The sequence below is a fragment of the Erythrolamprus reginae genome, chromosome Z (assembly GCF_031021105.1).
Source record: "Erythrolamprus reginae isolate rEryReg1 chromosome Z, rEryReg1.hap1, whole genome shotgun sequence".
Classification (NCBI taxonomy): domain Eukaryota; kingdom Metazoa; phylum Chordata; class Lepidosauria; order Squamata; family Dipsadidae; genus Erythrolamprus; species Erythrolamprus reginae.
In genome coordinates this window covers 59,489,219-59,514,877 of record NC_091963.1, presented here as the reverse complement: position 1 = coordinate 59,514,877, position 25,659 = coordinate 59,489,219, and the positions used below count along the sequence as shown (strand labels likewise).

At 41.7% G+C, this 25,659-nt stretch overlaps 1 protein-coding gene across 2 annotated transcripts in view; it reads left to right on the top strand.

The window, feature by feature from the left end:
- The window catches only part of RAMP3 (receptor activity modifying protein 3), a 117,950-nt gene that overhangs the window by 11,963 nt on the left and 80,328 nt on the right, over positions 1 to 25,659 (top strand). For both annotated transcript variants that reach the window (XM_070767123.1, XM_070767124.1), the window contains exon 2: positions 10,049 to 10,078. In XM_070767123.1, coding sequence (XP_070623224.1) covers positions 10,049 to 10,078 — 30 coding nt within the window. The remainder of the gene's footprint in view (positions 1 to 10,048; positions 10,079 to 25,659) is intronic.

Here is a 25,659-nt window from a genome sequence, read left to right as displayed (position 1 = left end):
TTATTAGGCCCACCCACTAAATTTATAATGAAGATGTAGAATTATTTAATAAAATTTGATAACTTAGATTAGAAGACAGCATATTGGCATGGATGTGGAAAGAAAACTATAAATTAATATTATCAGTATCATATAAGGAAAATCTCTATAAGATGTTTTACCAATGGCATTATGCTCCCGCCAGGTTGGCTAAGTTCTATCCCAATATAGATACCATATGCTGGAAATGTAAAAAAAGAATTTGGAACGTATTACTACCTGTGGTGGCTATGCCCCCAGGCACGTAATTATTGCCTGAAAATCAAAGGATGGATAAAAGATATACTGCAATTTGATTTAGAATTGAAACCAGAGACCTATCTTCTAGGGCTTGTTAGAGGGCAATACGTAAAATCAAAATACTACCTGATCATCCATATAATAACTGCAGCGAGATTAGCCTATGCACAAATGTGGAAAGATAATAACCTCCCAACAGACAATATGATTATAAATAAACTTATGGACTGTGCTGAAATGTCCAGGCTCACTTTTGAACTACAAAATAAACAAGAGAAAGACTTTTACACAATTTGGGAAAACCTTTATGAATGGCTTGAAACAGAAGAATGAATGGCTTGAAACAGAAACCAATAAATAAGTAAATAATATATGGATATAATTTATATAATTGATAACCATAAATAACACAATGAAATTGTAAACAATTGATATATGGATTAGATAAAGCAATAAGGAGATATATAGAGCTTGCTTTTTTATTCACCAGAAATGCAAACAAAATGGAAATGACGTATTATGTAACCTTTTTCCTTTTTCTATTTTCTATTTCTTTTTTCTTTTTCTTCTATTTTCTTTTCTTTTTTTGTCTCTCTGTCCCTCTTTCTCGTTTCTCTTTCTCTTCTTTCGCTAGGTTTTTCCTTTTTTTCTTCTCCTTGTTCTTTCTCTTTCTTTTAATTATATGTTTGTAATAGTCGTTTATTGTTCTTTTTGAATTGTATTGTTTTCTATTTGTGAATAAAAACTTTATTTAAATTTTTTTTAAAAAAAGAAACACTGGCCACCCAGACCTGAGAGCATACAGATGCGGCAGTAGACCCTATCAAGGAGGGAACCTGGGAACCCAGAGTTCCTGCAGATGGCTGCCCAGGGACCTAACCTGATACGTATTCCCTGGTAGGTGGAATGGGGACCTCACCTGTAGGGCACTGTTCTGACTCACAGCCACCAGATGAGACTGTTGGGTCTGGCGCCAGGGGCACCAGAGCCACCACACCTCTGAGTCCTGGCCAAGAGCCAGGCTTGTCTAGCAGCCCCAAAGCCTGGGCAGAATCCTCAGGAGATAGAAGTCCAGGAAGATGCCTACAGACAGTGTGCTATTGGGCATCCATTTTGTCCAGCCAACCTAGGATCATAGAAACGGTGGTGTCATTCAGTGCAGTGCCGTGCCCATGAGCTCTCACAGCCCTCTCAGCTTGCAGGGTCTTAGCTGCCCTAGGGTGACTACCCTCTTTGGGTGAGTGGCACGGTTGGGCCCTGCAGGGGAAGGTTGCCTCTTTTTGAGGGCCATAATACACAGAAATGCAAAAATAACCAGAAAAACACAAAATATTTTGGTGAACCTGGATGAATTCCAGACACCACAAAGCTAATTTAGAAAAGGTATAAGGTCAGCCTGGACTCAAACTAGCCCCTTGCCATGCAGGGCCTCAAAGGGCCACCAAACAAGAGTGGGGGAGGGACAGCCAAATCAACCCCAACAGGACTAATTTAAATTAATCAGTTGTTTGATTTAATTTGATTCTAGGATTATGATATGTATTATAATTTTTTAAAATTAGTTATTAGGGGTTAGGAAGCACAAACAATGGCCTTGGGCCTACCCCCAACCCACTCCAAAACAATTTGTGTTATAAAATGAAGCAAGGAGATAATGCTAGTAATTATCACGATCCGTCCCCCCCCCCCTGCACAAACCCGATGTGGCTTAAATGTAAGGCTGTGCATCGTTGAACCGTTGCAGCAATGAGCGCGTTCACTCTTGCTGTGACAGCCAGGGCAAAAAGGAGGAACCGCCCCTGTGCAGCCCTATTTATAGGGTGTGCAGCACTCACCCGGCTTTCAAAGTGGCCTCAGCTGGTTGCCGAAGCAACAGGGAGATCTCGCATGATCTTGCAAGATCTCCTCACATGCCGGCAACAACGCCAGAGTCGTGTTCTCCTGGCTTTGGCACAATCTTCAGCCGGCCGTTTATTCGGCCAGCCATTCATTTCTTTCCATGCTTTTTCTTATTTGTTAGATAAAGTATATGTCTATATATGAGATGCTTAATACATTGACCTTCTTTGCCAATATTGCTCTTTTGACTAGCAAAGGCCTTTGTTTTCCCTCCTCAAAACTTGCTGACATTTTCCTTTTCAAACATATCAAACTGAATCCTTAGCTAGAAAAATTGTTACCGGTATCTTATAATTCTTAATGAATTGTTATATTTTGGCTGATTTCCTGTTTAAATATGGTTTTGTTGTCTTAGCTATTCTGTCGTATCTTCCATTATGTTTTGAGGAACATCATTTAATGCACGAAGACATAAAATATTGTTTAACATGAAGTGATATGTGGTTTCTTTGTCTTTAAGGTTTTTCCTCTGAATTATAAATTTGGTCATCCATGCAGGTTTGAAGGAAGCTTGATAAATTATGCTGGTTTCCAAAGTTTCTAAAGCATCTCAATCGCAGTTCCACCCTCTGATGTATAATCAGTACCATTCTTATACTCTTCTCTACATATGATGCATATCCATTAAGGTTATGTTAATAGGAATCCTCCTGATTCGGATCTACGCATGCGTCGCCAGGATTGACGCACCAAGGGAAAAGCTCTCCCACATGAAGAAAAAGAAATAAAAGTTAACCCTTAACTACCCTCTCTAGCTTACTAAAAGTGGATTGAGAGGAGAGTGAACTGGATAAACTGTCGAAAAACTTCACCAGAAGGAGTTAAAAGTTGAAGTAAATAACTCTTTTTGACGCGGTTGGGTGAAGAAGTAAGAACAAAGCGAAGATGGCGTCTGCTGTGGAGCTGGAGGAGAAGATGGACTCGTTGCTTAAAGGTTTTGCTGATATGGGCAAATTGCTCCAAGAGATGAAAAGAGATTTATCGGCACTGGGAACCGGAATGGCGGAACTGAAACAACAAACAAAAACTCAAGACCAAAGGATTGGAAAACTGGAAGCGGGGAAATCTCGCCAGGAAATTCGTATCATTAATCTTGAAGATAGACAGCGCCGTGCTAACATACGCTTGAGAGGCTTCCCCAAAGATTTTGGGGGGGGCAAACAACTTATTCAAGAAATCCTCCAGTGGTTCATTGAGAACAAAGTTACATGTGAGTTGCAAGAATTTGAAAGAGCGCATTGGGCTTTTGGTCCTCGCAGGGGTGATTCAAAAGACATTGTTATCAGATTTCTTTCAGAAAGAAGAGCTGCAGAGATTTTTAAAGAACTCAAACAGATTTTAAACTTACGCTACAAAGCCTTTCCAATACGTGTTTTAAAAGATTTATCTGCCGAGACTCTCAAGATGAGAAACCAGATGAGAGAGATCTCCTCTCAGCTGTATGAAAATGGGATAAAATTTTCTTGGAGATATCCTGCCACCATTATTGTGTTTAAAGATACTAAATTTTTCCAGGCAAAGTCATTAGAAGAAGGAAGGAAGCTGCTTTTACAATTGGGATTAAATCCAGAGGAAGCAATGCAGACCCAGGCATCGATCGACCAGCCAGATGCAGCAGAACAGTTTCGCGAGTCAGAACAAACCAAGGAGGAGAAGATTGCCGAACTTCAAAGAGAATTGGCCTCACTGCAATCGGAGAAGCGAGATCAGCCTCGTGTGACCAGACAGAAGAAAAAATAATAAACTGAACTGAGTTGTCGTGCCAATATGGTATTAAGTTTTTCAACTAATTAACTTTTTTTTTCATACTTTTGTACTTCTTGTTGGGGGTTCACGCTAGTTAATAAAGGGAGAGGAGGGAAGGAGGGGGGAATCTTTTATTGTTTTGTAAAATGGGGGAGAAGGGAGGGCTTTCAGAGGGAACGTAGATCTAAGAGTGCCTCTCAGTAACGGAAAGTTTTTTTCCGTTGCCTTCCCCTGTGGGAAGGTCAGGGGAGGGGCACAAGGGTGTGGATTCTTTGGAAAAATAAACAATTATCCGGTAGGCTCTGTTTTGTTGAAAGAGGAAATGCATTTAGTTTATGCAAATGGGTGATCTAAGCCTTCTATCTCTCAATGTAAATGGTCTTTCATCACAGAAAAAGCGATGTAGAATCATGAAGCTAGCTAAAGACTGTAAGGCAGATATTTTATTCTTGTCGGAGACCCATAAGGGAAGGGAAAAAACAAATAAATTAGTAAAAAATATTGAATGGGAAAGAATTTATCATTCGAAAGGAACGAATAAATCCAGAGGGGTGGCAATAATGGTTCATAGAAGAGTGGATTTTCAGTTAAGCAATATTAAGAGAGACAAGGATGGTAGAATGTTATTTATTAAGGGGAAAATAAGAAATAATCTAGTAACTCTAGCGGTTATTTATGCCCCTAACGTAAATGCAAAACAATTTATAATAAATGTAAAACGGAAATTAGATAATTTTGCGGAAGGTATAGTGGTGTTAGCAGGTGATTTTAATTTGGAACTAACAACAGGGAAGGGGGATAAGAAAAAGTTCCATTTAAATAAAATTAATATGATGGACCTTCATCAAAATGTGGTTAAAAGAGACACTTTCTATTCTGCAAGACATAATAAATTTAGCTGTATAGATTACATGTTAATTAATAAAACAGATAAGGTTAAGTTGAAGAAAGCGGAAGTGAAAGCCATATGGCTATCAGATCATGCTCCTATGTTAGCTGTGTTAGAAATAGGGGTTTGTAACAAACAAAGAATCTGGAGGTATAACCCCATTGTCTCTGCAAATGAGGAGAGCAGAACTAAATTACAAAAGGAACTCAATGGATTTTTTAGTATTAATGCAACAGGCGAGGTTAAAGAAACAATAGTCTGGGATACACATAAAGCAGTGATGAGAGGTAATTGCATTAGTACGGAAGCTTTCCTTAGGAAATCCTGGAATGTTAAGAGGAATAATCTATTAAAAGAGATAGAATTAATCCAAGAAACTTTAAAAATTACAAGAAACAGAGAATGGAATTTACTACTATCATTTAAGAAAAAGCAATTGCAATTACTTGATGAGGAAAATTGGAATAAAATGAAGATGATTATGAAACATAGAATTAGAAGCTGGAACAAGAAATCCATGAAGCAAATGGTACATAATTTAAAAAAAATGAAAAGAGAAATCTTTTATCTCTGCTTTAAAAGATAAGGATGGTCTAATAAAACGTAATACTGTAGAAATGGAAAAAATAATGAGAGACTTTTATGGGGAATTATATAAAAAAGAGTATGTTGTTTCACAAACTTCAGAGGTTAAAAAGCAATTAAAGAAAGAGGACAGTCAAATGTTAAATGCAAAAATTACAAGTGAGGAGATATCTAGAGTTATTAAGGGATTGAAACCTGCTAAAGCTCCTGGTCCAGATGGTTTTACAGCTGAATATTATAAAGTGTATATGAACGAATTATTACCATATATGGAGAAATTGTTTAATAATGTAATGGAAACTTTTGAAACTCCACAGACGTGGAAAATGTCAGAAATTATAACAGTCCCAAAACCAGATCGTGATTTAATGGATCCTAGTTCCTATCGCCCTATTAGCTTGTTAAATCAGGACTACAAAATATTTATGAAAATATTGGCAAATAGGGTGGAGAATATATTACCAAAAATAATTGGAGAAGATCAATATGGATTTGTGAAAGGAAGGAAAATCTTTGAACCAATAAGAAACGTGATTAATGTTCTACATCATGCTACCAGTACCAAAAGGAAATTAAGCATTTTAAAATTAGATGTTTATAAGGCCTTTGATAAAGTTAATCATGAATACCTATTTCAACTATGTAAAGATTTAAATATGGGAAATAAATTTTGTAAAGTTATAGAAACAATATATAAGGATAATGTAGCTCAAATGAGAGTAAATGGCAATAGAACAGAAATGATTAAAATTCAAAATGGAACTAAACAGGGATGCCCATTATCCCCAATGCTATTTGCATTAGCAATTGAGACCTTAGCAAATAAAATTAGAAATGATAAGGAATGGAGAGGCTATCAAATAGGGGAACTTGAATTGAAATTAAACTTATTTGCAGATGATGCTATAGTAATGTCTGAAACCCCAATTGAAATGATGAAAAAAATAATGATATTACTTCAAGAATTTAAAGATCAATCTGGGCTTAAGGTTAATATAGAAAAGTCAGAGATAATATGCTTAAATACTGGCCCCAAAGAGCAAATTGAAATTCAAAAAATTTCAGGATTGAAACTAGGTTGTAAAAAAATGAAATATTTGGGAATTTGGTTATTTAAAAATCCATCCAAAATAACAACGGCCAATTATAACTTAATATGGAAAAAAATCCAGAAGCAGATCAAAAATTGGAAGGGAAAAAATTTAGGAAGAATGGCTAAGATAAGGGCCCTTAAGATGATGATAATACCAAAGATGATGTATTTGTTTCAAGTTTTACCGGGCAGTTTTCCTGAGGCAAAATTAAGAGAATGGGATAATAGACTAAACTTTTGGATTGAAGGAGAGAAAAAATCTAGAATAAGGAAGCATTGGCAGTATGCACAAGAAAAAGAAGGAGGTTGGGGAAGCCCATCTCTAGTAATATATAGAAATGCATTTCAAATTGAAAGGTTAATCGAGCTACAGCTATGGGGGGAAAAGAAATGGGTAGAATTAGAAAGAGAAATTAATAATATAAATAATAAAGAATTATTATTTAAAAATTGGAATAGAATTGAAATCAGTACCTTAAGTGATCCTTTTAAAGCATGTTTAGAAATATGGCTTAAATGGCAGAGGACAAGTGGAATAAAGTTATCCAAGCTATCAACGTTGCATGCACTGAATATAGGGGATGAGGCTAATTTAATTAGAATCATTAAAATATTAAATAGTAAAGGGGTAATGAGAATGGAACAGCTATATGAGAAAGATGGAAGAGTTAGTAGAACTAGATTGGAATGGCTGATCGGTAAACAGCAATGGTTGCAGATTAATGCAATATGTACATGTTTAAATAAAAGGGAGAATAAAGAAGCCTTCTTACGAGAAGAAAATAACTTGGAAAAAATAATAAGGGTAAAGATAAATGAAAGTAAAGGACAAGCCAGTAACATATATAGAATGCTATTGCAGAGGCAAGAAGAGGTAGTTAAAAGTCTAACAAGATGTTGGCAGGATGACTTAAAAATAGACGAAAGAGAAATGGAAGAAATAATAGTAAACATATATAAGATTAAAAACACGAGAGTTAAAGAGATGAGAAGAAAAATCTTACATAAGTGGTATTATACACCTGCACAACTTGCATACTACCAGGGGAAAGAGAAAGGTAAATGCTGGCATGGATGCCAGAAAAAAGGAATCTTTATGCACATGATCTGGGAATGTATAGAAATACAGAAATTCTGGAAGGTAGTCCAGAATGAAATTAATAAAATGTTAAATATTAATTGGATAATTACAAAAGAAACAGCAATCTTAATTAAATATAGGGAACTAGGAGAATCTAAAGAAATTAAAACTGTAGCATTGGAAAGTGCTCAAGCGGTGATAGTATTAGGATGGAAAGACTCTACAAAATGGACACTACAGAATTGGTATTGGTACATGGTGGATTACATACACTTTGAAATTATGGAAATAAGATTAAATAATTTTGATGAGAATAAACTAGAGAAGCTGATGGTGCGATGGAACAAGGTAAAAGATTATATGTTAAGTAGAATCTGTGATGTAAATACGAAAAATAAACTACAATCACTCTTTTAGTAAAAAAAAAAGTGTTCAAGATAGAGCCAAGGATCAATAGATAGACAAATAATTCAAAAGTCTTTGAATCCATCTATAGGGGTGGTGGGGGTGATGGGGTGTGTGTGTTGTTTGGTGATGGGCACATGCACTGTGCACTGTTATACGTTTGTTTTTTGTAAACTTATAAAATCAATAAAATTTATTTTAAAAAAAAATGTTAATAGGAATCCTGCTAACTTAAATTTCTTATCTGTGTAGAGGGTACTCTTGTTTATTTCTGATGGATGCTAATTTTATTTTTGTTAGGCTATTTGGCATTGAGATAAATATCATATTTTTCTAATCCATTTCACTAGTTTGATACCATAAATATTTTATGGATTGGAACCAGCTGGTTGCACATAGTTCTTAAAATCATTTAATTTAGATTTACAGTGGTACCTCAAGATATGAACCCCTCCTCTTACGAACAACTCGTGATACGAACCCGGGGTTCAGAAAAAATTTGCCTCTTCTTACGAACGTTTTTCGAGTTACGAACACCAAACCCAAACTTCCGGGTTCGGCATTCGGAGGCTCCTGGGAAGCCGCCCGGCTGTTTTAAAAGGTGACCGCCGGGCTGGGGGGCTTCCCAGCACCCCCCCGAACCCGGAAGTTCGGCAAAAGTTCGGGGTTCGGGGGGGTGCTGGGAAGCCCCCCAGCCCGGCTGTCACCTTTTAAAATAGCTGTGCGGCTTTCTAGGAGCCTCCCAAAGCCGAACGTGGAAGTTCGGGTTTGGCGTTCGGCTGCGGGAGGCTCCTGGAAAGCCGCCCGGCTGTTTTAAAAGGTGACAGCTGAGCTGGGGGGCTTCCCAGCACCCCCCCAACCCCGAACCTGGAAGTTCGGCAAAAGTTCGGGGTTCGGGGGGGTGCTGGGAAGCCCCCCAGCCCGGATGTGAAATGCCTCTCGTAGCAGCTGCTAGAGCCGCCAGCATTTCACCTTCCCTCCCAGGCAAAAAGAAGCCGCGGAGAGGGGCACGCCTTCCGCCTGGGAAGTCCGGCCCCATCATCCCAGAATGCCGGCCTTTTTGCAAGGGAGGGAAAGTGAAATGCCGGCGGCTCTAGCAGCTGCTACGAGCGGCATTTCACTTACCCTCCCAGGCAAAAAGATGCCGGGGAGAGGGGCACACCTTCCGCCTAGGAAGTCCGGCCCCATCATCCCAGAATGCCGGCCTTTTTGCAAGGGAGGGAAAGTGAAATGCCGCTCGTAGCAGCTGCTAGAGCCGCCGGCATTTCACCTTCCCTCCCAGGCAAAAAGAAGCCGCGCTGCTGCTCCAGTCGCCCGGTCCTCTCCTGCCTCCCGCGCCGATGTTCCTCACTGCATCGGGGGCCGCCAGCCCCGAATTGGATGCACCCTTGCCGCTACCGCTGCCGCCGCGCCCACTGCCCACCCCATCCTCGCTGGAGGTCTAGCCGGAGCCGGAGCCAGGTCCGCTCGGCCGCGCCTCCTCGCCCACCGCCCAGCCGCCCAGGATGCTGACCTGCTACCTCGCGGCGCGCCCGCCACCCCCCCCCCGATCCTGCGCCTCCTGCTTCCCCCCCCAGCCAAAAATACAAAGGTGGTCTGCCGCTCCCACGGAGCAATGGGAAGCTGAAGCCGCTGGCGGTTTCAGCCTCCCTTTGCTCCACGCTGCTCCGCCCTGCCTGTCTTTGTGTTTTTGGCTGGGGGGGAGCAGGAGGACCTTTCTGACTCCCTCCCCCCAGCACTTCACCCAGGACAACAGGCAGGGCAAAGCAGCGTGGGGCAAAGGGAGGCTCAAGCCTCCTTTGGTGGTGGCGGCCGGCTTCCGGGTTTCTGAGTTTTGGGCTTGCACGCATTAATTGCTTTTCCATTGATTCCTATGGGAAACAATGTTTTGTCTTGCGAACTTTTCACCTTACGAACCTCCTCCCGGCACCAATTAAGTTTGTATCTTGAGGTACCACTGTACTTTAATTTTAACTTAGATTTAGATTTAAGACGATGTCATTAGGTTACTATTCATTTAATGTATTTTAGAATAAAGCACTCTAATCAATACTTCCTTTATTTTTTCCAGATAATAGCCCAATAACAATTGGATTAGCAGGTAAGAAGCTTGGTATTTTCTATCTGTATTCTTTTTCACTGTTCTTCTTTAAAAAAGGCAGCCCTTAAGAGTTTGATTCCTGGTAACTTTTATTCAAAGTATATATCTTACACACAACTAGAATGAAATATAGAAAATGTAATGCTTCTGGGAACTAAATTTCAATATTTACAAGGACTGCTTAATATATGACTATTTGGAAAAAGATTCTGAGAAAAATCAACACAATTGTACAAATTGGAGTCACTGTTTCATTTTTCTTTGAATAGCTTAGGAAATTGGTACTGTATTTCTATAATAGGGATATTTATTTATTTATTGTATTTATATGCTGCTCACTCCAAACAGACTCTGAGAGGCTATCAATCAGAATAAATACAACAATAAAAACAGTTAAAATCTAATAATAAAAGTCAGTAATAACAGTAATATAAAAAACCATACATACTTGCAATCAGCCTAATTCCAGGTTTGCCGGAAAAGCCAGGTCTTAACAGCTTTCCAGAAGACCCATAGGATGGAGATAATGCGGATCTCTGGAGGTAGCTGGTTCCAAAGGGTTGGAGCCGCCATAGAGAAGGCTTTTCCCTGAAGTCCCACCAACTGACATTGTTTGGCGGACAGGACATGGAGAAGGCCAACTCTGTGGGTCCTTACTGGCCGCAGCGAGGTATAAGGCAGGAGGCTGTCCTATAAATAGTCTAACCCTGAGACTTTTAGGGCTTTAAGGGTGATAACCAACACCTTGAATTGTGTTCGGGGACCAACTGGCAACCAATGCAGTGTGCGTAAAGTTGGAGTAATACGGGTGTACCTTGGTATATCTATTATTGCATGTGCTGCTACATTCTGCACCAGCTAAAGTCTTTGAATGCTCTTCAGGGGTAGCCCCATGTAGAGTGCATTGCAATTGCCAAAATGGGAGATGAGGAGGGCATGAGTGATTGTGCGGAGCACCTCCTGGTCAAGATAGAGCCACAACTAGTAGACAAGGTAGACTTGTGCAAAAGCCCCTCCTAGCCACAGCTGAGAGATGTTGTTTTAACCTCAGCTGTGGATCTAGGAGGACACCCAAGTTGCGAGCCCTATCCAAGGGGGAAATTTCTTCCCATCCCAGTACCAAAGATGGGCTGATGGTATCACTTTTAGGAGGAAAGACTGTCAGCCACTCAGTTTTGTCAGGGTTGAGTTTTAACCTGTTGACCCCCATTCAAACCCTAACGGCTTCAAGACACCAGCACATCACTTCCACCACTTCACTGAACTGACATGGGGTGGAGATATACAGCTGAGCATCATAAGCGTATTGTTGGTAACTAATCCCATGTCTTCGGATGGGGTGAGGAATATATAAGGAAAATATATTTAGTAGCAATATTTTAAATGAATAGCAGTCCATTTTCTTCACACAGATCTTATATTTCCTTGACTGAAATAGAAATAGATAGATAGATAGATAGATAGATAGATAGATAGATAGATAGATAGATAGATAGATAGATAGATAGATAACCAACACCTTGAATTGTGTTCGGAAACCGACTGGCAACCAATGCAGCTCGTGTAAACAAACAAACAAACAAACAAAGTGATAGAAGTAGCCCTGTTGAAGATCTACAGTATCTCAAACTGGTCAAACAGATGCTTATATGTATATATATATATATATGTTTTCGTAGATTTTCACAGGTACAGGAATGACGGTCTTGGTATATTCGGGTTTCTTCCCGTGTAGGATTTAGAAATCCTACACGGGAAGAAACCCGAATATACCAAGACCGTCATATATATATATATGAGGTTTTTTTAATGTCGGATCACCCTGGTATATTGAAGGAACGTCACAGCTCCTTTTTGCCTCTAGCTCCAACCCAGGACCATTACAAGGCAGTTAATTTTTTATTTATAGCCGACAACTATATTCTGTATGTGTCAGCTAAAAAAACATTTGACATATATATATATATGACGGTCTTGGTGTATTCGGGTTTCTTCCCGTGTAGGATTTGGAAATTTCTGGCGACGTTTCGACGAGGTCTCACTCATCATCTTCAGGCTGGTGTTTCTGTCCTTGTTCTCAGGCGAACAGAAACACCAGCCTGAAGATGACGAGTGAGTCCTCGTCGAAACGTCGCCAGAAATTTCCAAATCCTACACAGGAAGAAACCCGAATACACCAAGACCGTCATACCTGTACCAGTGAAAATCTACGAAAACATATATATATATGTATGTGTATGTGTATGTGTATGTATATGTATATGTATGTATATGTATGTATATACATGTATGTATATACATGTATGTATATATATGTATGTATATATATATGTATATGTATATGTGTGTGTGTGTGTGTGTGTGTGTATATATATATATATATATATATATATATATATATATATATATATATGTTTTCGTAGATTTTCACGGGTACAGGTATGACAGTCTTGGTGTATTCGGGTTTCTTCCCGTGTAGGATTTGGAAATTTCTGGCGACGTTTCGACGAGGTCTCACTCGTCATCTTCAGGCTGGTGTTTCTGTCCTTGTTCTCAGGCGAACACTGCGAGACCTGAGCTGCCTTCCTTCTATAAATACTGGTGGCTGGGTGTGGTTTGATGGCTCAGCAATTGCCTGCTGTGTAGAAACTTCCTGGTGAGTCAGTGGGGTAACAATTGGGGTAGTTGATGTAGGTGAGGTATGCTGATTAGTTAACGGTTGTAGATTAGGCGTGATATCCTGAGTAGTTGGAACTTGCAGGCTACTTGATTGTTTTACAATGTGTGTTCTGAGTCTGGTTTCTATGGCTGGGATACGTTTGAGGGCTGGTTTCCAGATGTCTGGTAAGCGAGACGTATCATCCCGCTTGTTCATATTTTGGGGATGTTTTTCTATCTCGATGGCTTCCATGATTATTCTTTTGCTGTAGTGTTCTGTTTTGGAAATTAAATTGGTACTGTCGAAATCAATTTCATTTCCTGTAGTTTTGAAGTGTTGGAAAAGGGAGGAGGTTTTTTCTTTTTTCTTTAATGCATTCTTATGTTCTGCAACACGTGCATTTACTCTCCTGTTCGTTTGTCCAATATATGTGGCTGGGCAGATTTTACACGGTATTTGATAAACTCCCTGGTTTTCTAGTTGGATATTGTCTTTCGGGTTTCTTAGGATGTTGGCTATTTTTTAATCTGTACCACAGGCTGTCTTGATGTTGTGTTTGCGGAGAATTTTACTGATTTTATCTGTGGTGCCTTTGATGTAAGGGAGGAGGGCGATGCCCGTGTCCTGTTCTGTGTCTTGGTTCTTGGGGGGTGTCTCTTTTTGGATTAAGTTGTTGATTGCCTCTCTTTGGAATCCATTGGAAATTAATACATTTGTGAGACTGTGTAATTCAGGTTCCAGGTGGTCTTTGTCGGCTAGGTGTTTGGTTCTGGAAATGAGGGTCTTGGCTACGGAATTGATCTGTGCGGGGTGGTGGTGGGATTTTGCGTTCAAGTAGCGGTTGGTGTGTGTCTTCTTCTGGTAGACGGTGTGTCCTAGGGAGCCATCGGGTTTTTTGTAGATTAGGACATCCAGGAAGGGAAGTTTGTTGTTGGTTTCTATTTCCATGGTGAATTGTATTTTGGGGTGTAGGCTGTTGAAATGTGTGAGAAAGCTGTCCAGTTTTTCTTTCCCATGTGGCCAAATTACGAAGGTGTCATCTACATATCTAAGCCAGAGTTTGGGTTTGTATTCAGATTTGTCCAAGGCATTGGTTTCAAAATATTCCATGTATAAGTTTGCGATGACGGGTGACAGGGGTGATCCCATGGGGGCTCCTTCTATCTGTTTGTATCTTTGTCCATTGTGGATGAAGTATGTATTCATCAGGCAGTGGTTGGTCAGGTCTAAGATGTGCTTCGGGGGGTTGTATTTGTTTTGGATGGCTGTCAGGGCTTCTTTGATAGGCACTTGGGTGAAGAGAGATATGACATCGAAGCTTACGAGAAGGTCACTGGGTTGTAGGTTTTGTTCCTTTATGATTTCTATGAAGTGGAATGAGTTTTGTACATGAGACATGATGGATTCTGCGTAGGGCTGGAGTTGTTTGGTGAGAAATTTGGCAAGATTCTGTAGGGGTGAGCCTATGGAGCTGACTATGGGTCTGAGTGGTGTTCCTTCTTTGTGTATCTTGGGGAGGCCATAGAGCTTGGGGCATCTGGATGATTTTTCTCTGGGGAAGATTCTTTGTTGGATTTCTTCACTGATGGGAGAAGCTTTTATTTTGGATTTGGTGGTTTTTTCCAGGTAGGTGGTAGGATCTGTGCTTAGAGGTTTGTAAGCGGGGTCTTGGAGTAGGTTATATATGTATGTATGTATGTATGTATGTATATATTTAACAATAGCAATACAACATACACACAACATGCAACAATGTGCCCAGTGTTCTTATTGCCCGCCACCGGACAACATTCATACCTCTCCACCAAAATGGGGACATATTTTGTATATACCATTTTAACTCAAGAGCAACATATCTATTTACATATTATAAAGTGATTCCAATTTATTCCTTGTAGCTTGGTCTCGAATTCTACTGACCATATATCTATCCTCTTACCTTGTCCCATCAGTTCCCACAGATCAGTTTCATTGGCCAAATTCATCCTCTTATCCATAATCTCAAATTGAATATGATCCACCATATACCGATACCAGTTTTGTATTGTCCATTTTGTCGCATCCTTCCTGCCTAAAACTATTACCGCCTGAGCACTTTCTATCAGTTTGGACACAAACTGTTTCAACTCCTCTCAAAACGTCGCTACAGAGCACTGCACACCAAGACAACTTGACACAAGACCAGTTTTCCCCTGAACAAATAATTCCCTCAACACTGTCAAACTTTTTACTAAGTCTGCACTTCTATTTCTACTAGTTTTTTCTCATCATTTCTATCATTCTTTTCCTCTCACTTAGGACTATATGACTGTAACTTGTTGCTTGAATCCTAAGATTTTTATTAATATTGATTGTTCCTGTTATGTATGGAAGATCAGTTGTCAAGCAGATTGCATGTAAGATCAGTTGTCAAGCAGATTGTATGCATACTTGTGAAAGTTGTTTACCTTGTTTCAATTGGCTCCCGGGTTTTGGTGCCAGAAATGTATCGCTGTCAGAAGCTCCTGTTGCCGGGCTAAAATGTATAAATAGGGAAAGCCACTGTATTACGCGCTCTTTCTCTAACTCGCGTATGAGCTGTCACAGTAGCCGCGTTTAGCTAGCGTACTGTCAAACGAATAAAGATTACAAAATAGCTACCGAGTAAGAGTCTTATTAGTTCCTTCATTGCTTATTTGAACCCTATGACAATCATTAAGTGTTGTACCACATGTTTCTTGCCAAACCTATATTTTCTTTTATATACACTGAAGAGCATATGCACCAAGACAAATTCCTTGTTTGTCCAATCACACTTCACCAATAAATAATTCTATTCTATTCTATCACTGCTTCTTTTATTTCTCTAAATTCTCCCATCTCGTTCCTTTAACTAATACTGCAATTTCCTTTCTAATTGACCATCGTATGTTTAACATCCTATTAATGTTCTCTTGCACTTTTTCCCAAAGGTTCTGCACTACCGGGCATTCCCAAAACATATGCATAAACACTCCCTTATCTTGACATCCATGCCAACAAGTACAGTGATACCTTGTCTTACAAACCCCTCTTCATATGAACTTTTTGTGATATGAATCTGGTGTTTAAGATTTTTTTGCCTCTTCTTCCGAACTATTTTCACCTTACGAACCTGAGCCGCCGCGGCTGGGATGCCCCGAAGCGCTGGGATTTCCCTGGGAATCCCCATCTCCAAACTTCCGTTGCCAGCCAAAGTGCCCATTCTTGCATTGCTGGGATTTCCCTGAGGCTCCCCTCGTTGGGATTCTCTTCATTTTTGCCAGCGCTGCTATGAGTCCCAGCGACAAACTCCCCCCTTCCAAACTGCATGGGGGAAATAAGCACAGTGGGGAGGGGGCAAAAATGGGAGGCAAAGGCTCATAGAGCTCAAGAGAGGAGAAAGGTGTGGGGGAAATGAGCAGAGTGGGGGGTGACAAAAATGGGAGGCAAAGACTCATGGAGCTCAAGAGAGGAGAAAAGGTGTGGGGAAGATGAGCAGAGTGGGGGGGACAAAAACAGGAGGCAGGGACTCACAGAGCTCAAGAGAGGAGAAAGGTGTGGGGGAGATGAACAGAGTGGGGGGACAAAAATGGGAGGCAAAGACTCACGGAGCTCAAGAGAGGAGAAAAGGTGTGGGGAAGATGAGCAGAGTGGGGGGACAGAAACAGAAGGCAGGGACTCATGAAGCTCTAGAGAGGAGAAAGCTGTGGGGGAGATGAGCAGACTGGGGGGGGGGAAATTGGGAGACAAAGACTCATGGAGCTCAAGAGAGGAGAAAGGTGTGGGGGAGATGAGTAGAGTGGGGGGGACAAAAACGGGAGGCAGGGACTCATGGACCACAAGAGAGGCTTTTTTTGCCTTGCTTTGTTGGGACTGCCACCTCTTGCCACCTCTCGCTGTCCCTCCCCCCACTCCATTCGCTTCGGCTTCGTCTACCCACTGCTTAAAAAAAACACCTTAATGTTTTGGATTTTCCTAATGGGCTTGCACGCATTATTCGCTTTTCCATTGATTCCTATGGGAATAATCTTACGAACTTTTCACCTTATGAACCTCGTGCTGGAACCAGTTAAGTTTGTAAGATGAGGTATTACTGTATTCTTAACATTCTGCTGAAAATATGCAAGTTGAGCGGATGTGTGATACCACTTATGTAATATTTTCCTTCTCATTTCCCTGACCCTTGTATTCTTAATTTTCCTTATATTCTCTACTACAGTGTTTCCCAACCTTGGCAACTTGAAGATATTTGGACTTCAACTCCCAGAATTCCCCAGCCAGCATTTGCTGTCTGGGGAATTCTGGGAGTTGGAGTCCAGATATCTTCAAGTTGCCAAGGTTGGGAAACACTGCTCTACTATATTCTTCATCTCTTGCGCATCTACTTGTAGTTTACTTTGTCACCATTTAGTAAGTCCTTGGATCACACACCCGTCTGCCTGATTGTTACCATCCCAAAAACTGATCAAAATTTAAGAGATCCGGGGTCCTACCATCCTATCAGTTTGGCAAATCAAGATTATAAATAGTGTTGGGCAAACATGGATTTGGCGGGTTCAGCCGAACTTGCCAGCAGAGTTTGGGTAGGTTCGCTGAAACCGAACCCCAACACCTCTTGCCTGGCAGGAGGTGAAGCGCTGGAGGGGGTGTGTCAGGCTCCATCAAGTGGGCGAATCAGCTTGGGGAGGCAGGAGGGGTGACTCCACCCAGAGCCTAAACCCCCCCCCCCAGCGCTTCACCTCCCGCTGGGCAAGAAGACTCAGGAGGCTGATTCTGCTGGCCGGCTATTCTGGATCCCGGCTGTTGTATATACTCTTGGTCAGTTGGAAGATGTTGAAGATTTTGCAGATTCTGATACAGATAGTGTTTATGAATTAGTGGCAGGTCCTGGGTTACAGGTGTCAGAAAAGGTGGGAGGCCAGCCACAGGACATTGCTATGAGCCAAGACTCCAGTGAAGAAGAAACAGATAATAGATGATTAAATCCGCATTTCAGGCGGGTGCAGAGATGCAGAGAACAAGTGTTAGGGAAGAAATATTAAGGGGAGGAACCGGGTTAATTACTTAAGTGATTTATTCGTCACGGCCGGGTGCCAGCAGAGAAGAAGGGTGAAGTTTTCAATGTTGTAAATCCATCATGGACATATCACGATGCAGCTACGAAGTAAGCTAGTCTTTTCTCTGTTATTTAACAGCTGTTTTTATTGCTTTGAACTAATGCAGCCTAGCCATAAATCTTAAGATAAGGGAGGAGTGCTGGAGAAATGCTTTTGTGCTCTGATCATGAAGAAATGAGATGAAAGAATTTGACTGCCTGTATTGCATTTTGAATATGGAGGAGAGGAGGAATAAAGATGCATTTTTTGTTTATAAAAACCTGCATTCAGTAAGCGTTATTTCCAATTTAACCAAAGTGCTAACCAGAATCCAGAACAGTGTTGAAAACTCCCTTCTGAATAAATAAGAAATTCAACCTGCCAGCTCAGGTTGGCCAATTTAGTAAATGATGTCCATGCTTTAACACAAACAGTAACTGCGTTGCAGGCACAAATCATCACGCTACAAAATCAAGCTGAAGTCCCCGTTCAACCACAAGTCATCATTCAACCTAGGCCAAAGATTTACTTAGCTAAGCCATCCATTTTTACAGGGGCAAGAGATCAACTTGATGTATTCCTCCAACAATGTTGGAACTTTTTAAACTCATCTCCAGAGGATTTTGCTAGGGATGCAATGAAAGTCTATATCATTAAGACTTCCAGTTTTTGGCGTCAAGCTGTCACCAGGCAGCCTTCCGTTTCTCCGGGGGTTGTCCTGGCCTTTCGTGTGTTTTTTGGTGCTTAACGGCGATCACCGACCTGGAGAGATGGTGATTTAATAGAGGAACTCCTTGTGTACCTGAGGGAGGTCGGCGGACCCACCGGGAAGCAGGGAAACCCTTTTTGCCAGCGCACGAAGAACCGATCTGCAGATTGGCCTGAAGCTGTGACTCTCCGACTCCATTAAGGAAGCTGTGAGAGGACGGCGGTGAAAGCTTTTGGAGTGAAATAAGTGAAGAGATTCCTTTTGATCGATCGTTGTTTGTGGATAATAGCAGATGAAAGACCCCCTGTTGTGTCCTTTGTATTGTTAAGGAAGAGTGCCAAAACCCTTGAGAAAAACAGCGACTGCGATCCTGTTTAATTGGCTGATGGCGGCAGAGAACAAACAAGACTAGGCAGATCGAGCAGATGTGTTGAAAACCATATACCAACTGAACCTTTCTGCTGGACTCTGTGATTTTGCAGTGATAGATTGGAAACAATGTGTGATACACAACACTTGGGGGAGAGAAAGTTTTTGGATGTCTTGATGGTAAGAGGAAGTTTTGGACAGATTTAAGTGGATTAGAACGAACTGAGTCGGTGACAAGCTACAAAAATCGGAGGTTTTTATATACTTAATCTTTTTTCTTTTTTTACCCTCCCTTTCATCTCCTCCCCTTTGTCTAATCCCACTACAGTGATCCCTCGATTAGCGCGGGGGTTACGTTCCAAGACCTCCCGCGCTAATCGATTTCCGCGTTATAGTGGTGCGGAAGTAAAAAACACCATCTGCGCATGCGCGCCATTTTTTTCATGGCCGCACATGCGCAGATGGTGGAGTTTGCGTGTGGGCGGCGGGGAAGACCAAGGGAAGGTTCCTTCAGCCGCCCAACAGCTGATCTGCTCCGCAGCGCGGAAGCAGCGAGGAGCCGAAGATGGGGTTTCCCCGTTGCCCAGGCAAAGGGGAAACCCCATCTTCGGCTCCTCGCTGCTGCCGCGCTGCGGAGCGGATCAGGTGTTGGGCGGCTGAAGGAACCTTCCCTTGGTCTTCCCGCCGCCCAGGCAAAGGGGAAACCCCAAGATCGCTTGCCGCTTGCCGTATTGCATCTTGGAGCCTTGCTTCACCTCCTTCGCTGCAATACGGCAAGCAGCAAGCGGCAAGCGATCTTGGGGTTTCCCCTTTGCCTGGGCGGCGCTGGGGCCATGCGGAGCCACTCATCTAGGGGGGCGTGGACCGGCAAGGTGCCCTCCGCTCTCTCTCTTTCTCTCCCTGTTACCGGTGTGGTATAAGAGAGAGAAAGAGAGAGAAAGGAGGGCGACTTGCCAGTCCACGCCCCCCTGGATGAGCAGCCCCGCATGGCCCCAGCGCCGGACTCCGCCGTTGCCTCCGCCCTTGTTCGGCTCTGCAGCTGAGAGGCCACGTCCACCCCCTCCTCGGTGTCCCCGGCACCCAGCGTCCCCACGCCGCCTCCACCTCCCGGTAATGCGCCCGACCTCTGCCTCTCTCTTTCTCTCTCATATACCACGCCGGCAACAGAGAGAGAAAGAGAGAGAGAAATGATAGAAAAAAGGTGAGAAAAAAAGAGAAATGAGAAAATGATTGCCTCTCTCTTTCTCTCTCATATACCACGCCGGCAACAGGGAGAGAAAGAGAGAGAGAAATGATAGAAAAAAGGTGAGAAAAAAAGAGAAATGAGAAAATGATTGAAGCAGAGAATGACAGGAAAGAAAGAGAAAGAGACAGAGAAGTGACTCTTGGTGATGACGTATGACGTCATCGGGTGGGAAAAACCGTGGTGTAGAAAAAAAACCGCGGACTTATTTTTTAATTAATATTTTTTGAAAAACCGTGTTGTAGCGTTTCGCACTAATCGAGACCGTGCTAATCGAGGGATCACTGTATTCCACCTCACTTTTGATTGCATATTGACTTTGCATTGTTGTTCCAGTTGTTAGAAAACAAACAAAAAACTACAAACTTTGAACTTTGATTTCCTATTAAACCTACAACGCTGTTCCCTTATTGATAGACTGTCAGAGAGTGTCAGAGACTTCCTTAATCATAGAGACTGCCAGAGACTGAACTGTGAACTGTGACTCAGCACTATTGCATCAGCCCAAGAAGAGAGAAAAGGAAAAGGGAAGAGCTCCTTATTGTTTTCCTTCCCACTCCTGAATATTCCTGTACTCCTTTTTCCAATTTCAATTATCTTTCTTTTTGAATACTTTATATGTGATTTGTTGCAATGTTGAGAATAACCCTTTGATTGTTTGATTTTTGATAACATTCTATACTGATATATTGTCATTACACTGTTATACTGCCATTGATAATATTTTATACTGTTATATTGTCATCACTATTAGAGACCTATTGAACCTATGAATTAATTGAATTACTGAGCTAGATTTACTTATTGATTTATATCTAAACTAATTATTTATTGACCTATATACATATATGCTGATGTGTTAATTTATCTATCTATTATCTATCTATTTACCTATCCATTAATACAAATACCATAACTTGCTAAACAACTGTATTTAACTATTATAACTATTAACTATTATATATTAATTGAAAGTTATTTTCCATTACTTATTACTTACTCAATTATTCTGACTTATTCTAACTCACTTGAATACCCATATCTAGAACATTAATAATACTTATGAGATATTGATATAGAACTGTATACAGTAATACCTCATCTTACGAACTTAATTGGTTCCAGGACGAGGTTCGTAAGGTGAAAAGTTCGTAAGATGAAACAATGTTTCCCATAGGAATCAATGGAAAAGCCAATAATGCGTGCAAGCCCATTAGGAAAATCCAAAACATTAAGGCTTTAAAAAAAAAAGCTGCCGGCAGACGAAGCTGAGGCGAACGGAGTGGGGGGAGGGAAACCCATGGAGATCCAGAGGGGAGAATGGGGCAGGAAAGAGTGGAGAAAAACGGAGGAAACCCATGGAGATCCAGAGGGGAGAATGGGGCAGGAAAGAGTGGAGAAAAACGGAGGAAACCCATGGAGATCCAGAGGGGAGAATGGGGCAGGAAAGAGTGCAGAAAAACGGAGGAAACCCATGGAGATCCAGAGGGGAGAATGGGGCAGGAAAGAGTGCAGAAAAACGGAGGAAACCCATGGAGATCTAGAGGGGAGAATGGGGCAGGAAAGAGTGCAGAAAAATGGAGGAAACCCATGGAGATCCAGAGGGGAGAATGGGGCAGGAAAGAGTGCAGAAAAACGGAGGAAACCCATGGAGATCCAGAGGGGAGAATGGGGCAGGAAAGAGTGCAGAAAAACGGAGGAAACCCATGGAGATCCAGAGGGGAGAATGGGGCAGGAAAGAGTGCAGAAAAACGGAGGAAACCCATGGAGATCCAGAGGAGAGAATGGGGCAGGAAAGAGTGCAGAAAAGCGGAGGAAACCCATGGAGATCTAGAGGGGAGAATGGGGCAGGAAAGAGTGGAGAAAAACGGAGGAAACCCATGGAGATCCAGAGGGGAGAATGGGGCAGGAAAGAGTGCAGAAAAACGGAGGAAACCCATGGAGATCCAGAGGGGAGAATGGGGCAGGAAAGAGTGGAGAAAAACGGAGGAAACCCATGGAGATCCAGAGGGGAGAATGGGGCAGGAAAGAGTGCAGAAAAAAAGGAGGAAACCCATGGAGATCCAGAGGGGAGAATGGGGCAGGAAAGAGTGCAGAAAAACGGAGGAAACCCATGGAGATCCAGAGGGGAGAATGGGGCAGGAAAGAGTGCAGAAAAATGGAGGAAACCCATGGAGATCCAGAGGGGAGAATGGGGCAGGAAAGAGTGCAGAAAAATGGAGGAAACCCATGGAGATCCAGAGGGGAGAATGGGGCAGGAAAGAGTGCAGAAAAATGGAGGAAACCCATGGAGATCCAGAGAAGAGAATGGGGCAGGAAAGAGTGCAGAAAAATGGAGGAAACCCATGGAGATCCAGAGGGGAGAATGGGGCAGGAAAGAGTGCAGAAAAACGGAGGAAACCCATGGAGATCCAGAGGGGAGAAGGGGGAGGAAAGAGTGCAGAAAAACGGAGGAAACCCATGGAGATCCAGAGGGGAGAATGGGGCAGGAAAGAGTGGAGAAAAATGGAGGAAACCCATGGAGATCCAGAGGGGAGAATGGGGCAGGACAGAGTGGAGAAAAACGGAGAAAACCCATGGAGATCCAGAGGGGAGAATGGGGCAGGAAAGAGTGGAGAAAAATGGAGGAAACCCATGGAGATCCAGAGGGGAGAATGGGGCAGGACAGGGTGGGAAAAAACAGGAGGAACTCAAGTCTGGAGGTGGGGCATCCCAGCGGCCGGCGGCAGGTTCGTAAGGTGAAAAAAGTTCGTAAGAAGAGGCAAAAAAATTCCGAACCCTGGGTTCATATCTTGAAAAGTTCGTATGACGAGGGGTTCGTATCATGAGGTACCACTGTATTGACATTTTGAGTCTTAAGAATTGGATTATAGAGCCTATTATAAGTTTATTATAAATTATCTTACTACAGTGGAACCCCGACATAAGAGCTGCTCTACTTAAGAGCAACTCGAGATAAGAGCTGGGAGGGGAGAGATATTTTTGTTCTACTTACAAGCCCAAATTCAGGATACAAGCGCCAAGGAGCTGTCTCCTGAAGCCAAACGCTAACTTCCGCGTTCGGCTTCAGGAGACAGCTGCGAAGCGGCGCGCGTGTTTTAAAAGGTTGCAGCCGGCCTGGGGGGCTCGGGGGGTGCTTGCAGCTTTCTTTCTTGCTCTTTTTCTTTCTCTCTTTTACCTTCCCTTCCTCTATTTCTTCTTTTCTTTCTCCTTCCCACCTTCTTCCCTCCCTCCCTCCCTTCACTCATTCCTCTCTTACTCTCCCCTTTCATAAGTTTCCTTGCTTCCTTCCTCTGTTCCTGTCCCTTCCCCCTTTCTTTCATTCTTTCTTGCTTTCTTTCTTGCTCTTTTTCTTTCTCTCTTTTACCTTCCCTTCCTCTATTTCTTCTTTTCTTTCTCCTTCCCACCTTCTTCCCTCCCTCCCTTCACTCATTCCTCTCTTACTCTCCCCTTTCATAAGTTTCCTTGCTTCCTTCCTCTGTTCCTGTCCCTTCCCCCTTTCTTTCTTTCTTTCTTTCTTTCTTTCTTTCTTTCTTTCTTTCTTTCTTTCTTTCTTTCTTTCTTTCTTGCTCTTTTTCTTTCTCTCTTTTACCTTCCATTCCTCTATTTCTTCTTTTCTTTCTCCTTCCCACCTTCTTCCCTCCCTCCCTTCACTCATTCCTCTCTTACTCTCCCCTTTCATAAGTTTCCTTGCTTCCTTCCTCTGTTCCTGTCCCTTCCCTCTTTCCTTCCTTCCTTCCCACCCTCCGTCCATTCATTCACCCATTCCTCTCTTGATCGTTTAAAGCCGGTCCCTGGTGCAAAAAGGGTTGGGGACCTCTGTCCTACAGGATTGGGTGGCAGAGAAGTTGAACATATGTAAATTTAAAAGTTTAAGAAAGTTTACAAGTTAAGTGAAAGAAACTTCATTATTCATTTATATGTACATGTACATTTCTTCATTAAAAACATGTCTTTCTGCATAATTTAGACTAACTTTGTGAGTTTTTTGAGGGCTGGAACCAATTAAAATTATTTACATTAATTCCTATGGGGAAAAGTCGTTCGAGATAAGAGCTGCTCGACTTAAGAGCCCAGGTCCGGAACGAATTAAACTCGTATCTCGAGGTACCACTGTATAAGTTTATTATAAGTTATTTTACTAAGATTAATATAAATTAACAATGTCGAACACTTTGAGTACAAGCTAAAACTAATATTTCTGTAACCCTTATTATACTCTATCTGACTTTCCCATAAAACATTCAAAATGTCATCTACTAACACAAACACAATTACTAAAGCTTGGAAGAAGGCAACACCTCAATCCTCAACCCGGACCAACCAGCGTAACTTAGAAAACTCGTCTACTGACAAAACATCAGCTGTACAATCAGACCAAGCTGCACCCATCACTTTAGCCTCCCTACAAGAGATAATGATTAATATGCAGAAATCAATGGATCGGAATTATGAATTAATAATGGGAAATATGGGTGCAATGAAGGAAGATATCAAGGAAGATATTAAGAAAATTGACGATTGTGTTCGACAGCTTGATGAGAAGATAGCGATGATGCATGGAACCCTCACACAGAATGATGAAAAAATTAAAAAAATTGAGGAACTAAATGATAGAATGGAAACCAGGCTACAATACGCAGAAAGTAGAACAGAATATATTAATAAAAATCTGGAAGAGGCCATTTTAAATTTTGAGCTTGAAAAATCAGCATTCTTCTTGAGTTTTCAGAATGTTAGCGAATCAAGTGAAGAGAACCTGCCTCAGATCATGTCAGAAATTCTTGCATCCATCACAAACAAAACCCCACAGGAAATGTATCAACAAATGGATGAAATTTACAGATTATCCACAAGCTATGCAAAAAGAAATCGCCTTCCCAGGGAAGTACATATTAGATTCACCAAGCGTACTACAAGAGATGAAATCTACAATATGTCAAAGGAAAATCCTCCATCTTATAAAGAAAAAGAGATCATAGTTCTTTGTCAAGTTCCCAGACGAGTGCGTGAAAAGCGGAAACCCTATCAAACATTAGCTAATAAACTTAACAGAAACAAGATACCGTTTAGATGGCTGACACCTGAGGGCATGCTTATCTCCTTAATTGATAAAAAATACAAAATAACTTCGATAGAAGATGCAAGAGACTTTTACGATCAAGTTATCAAAAAGGTGGATGAGGAATGTATTATGGAACATGAATCAAAAGATAAACCTAGCCTGTATGAAATTAACTCTGAAGACATTCACACAGATAAGGAAACTGGACTTAAATTAACGGAAGAATATGGCAGAGACGGCCCAACAACAAGATCTCAAGCGGAGGCGAGAAAGGAGAAAAGAAGAGAACCAGCAAACTAACTTACATCTCAAAAAAACTTTACCGAACAATGGAATAAGACTTTTCTCTATTAATATCAATGGCCTCAACTCTCCTAGTAAAAGGAAAAAAACATCCCACAAAATTGAACAACGAAAAGCAGATATAATCTGTCTCCAGG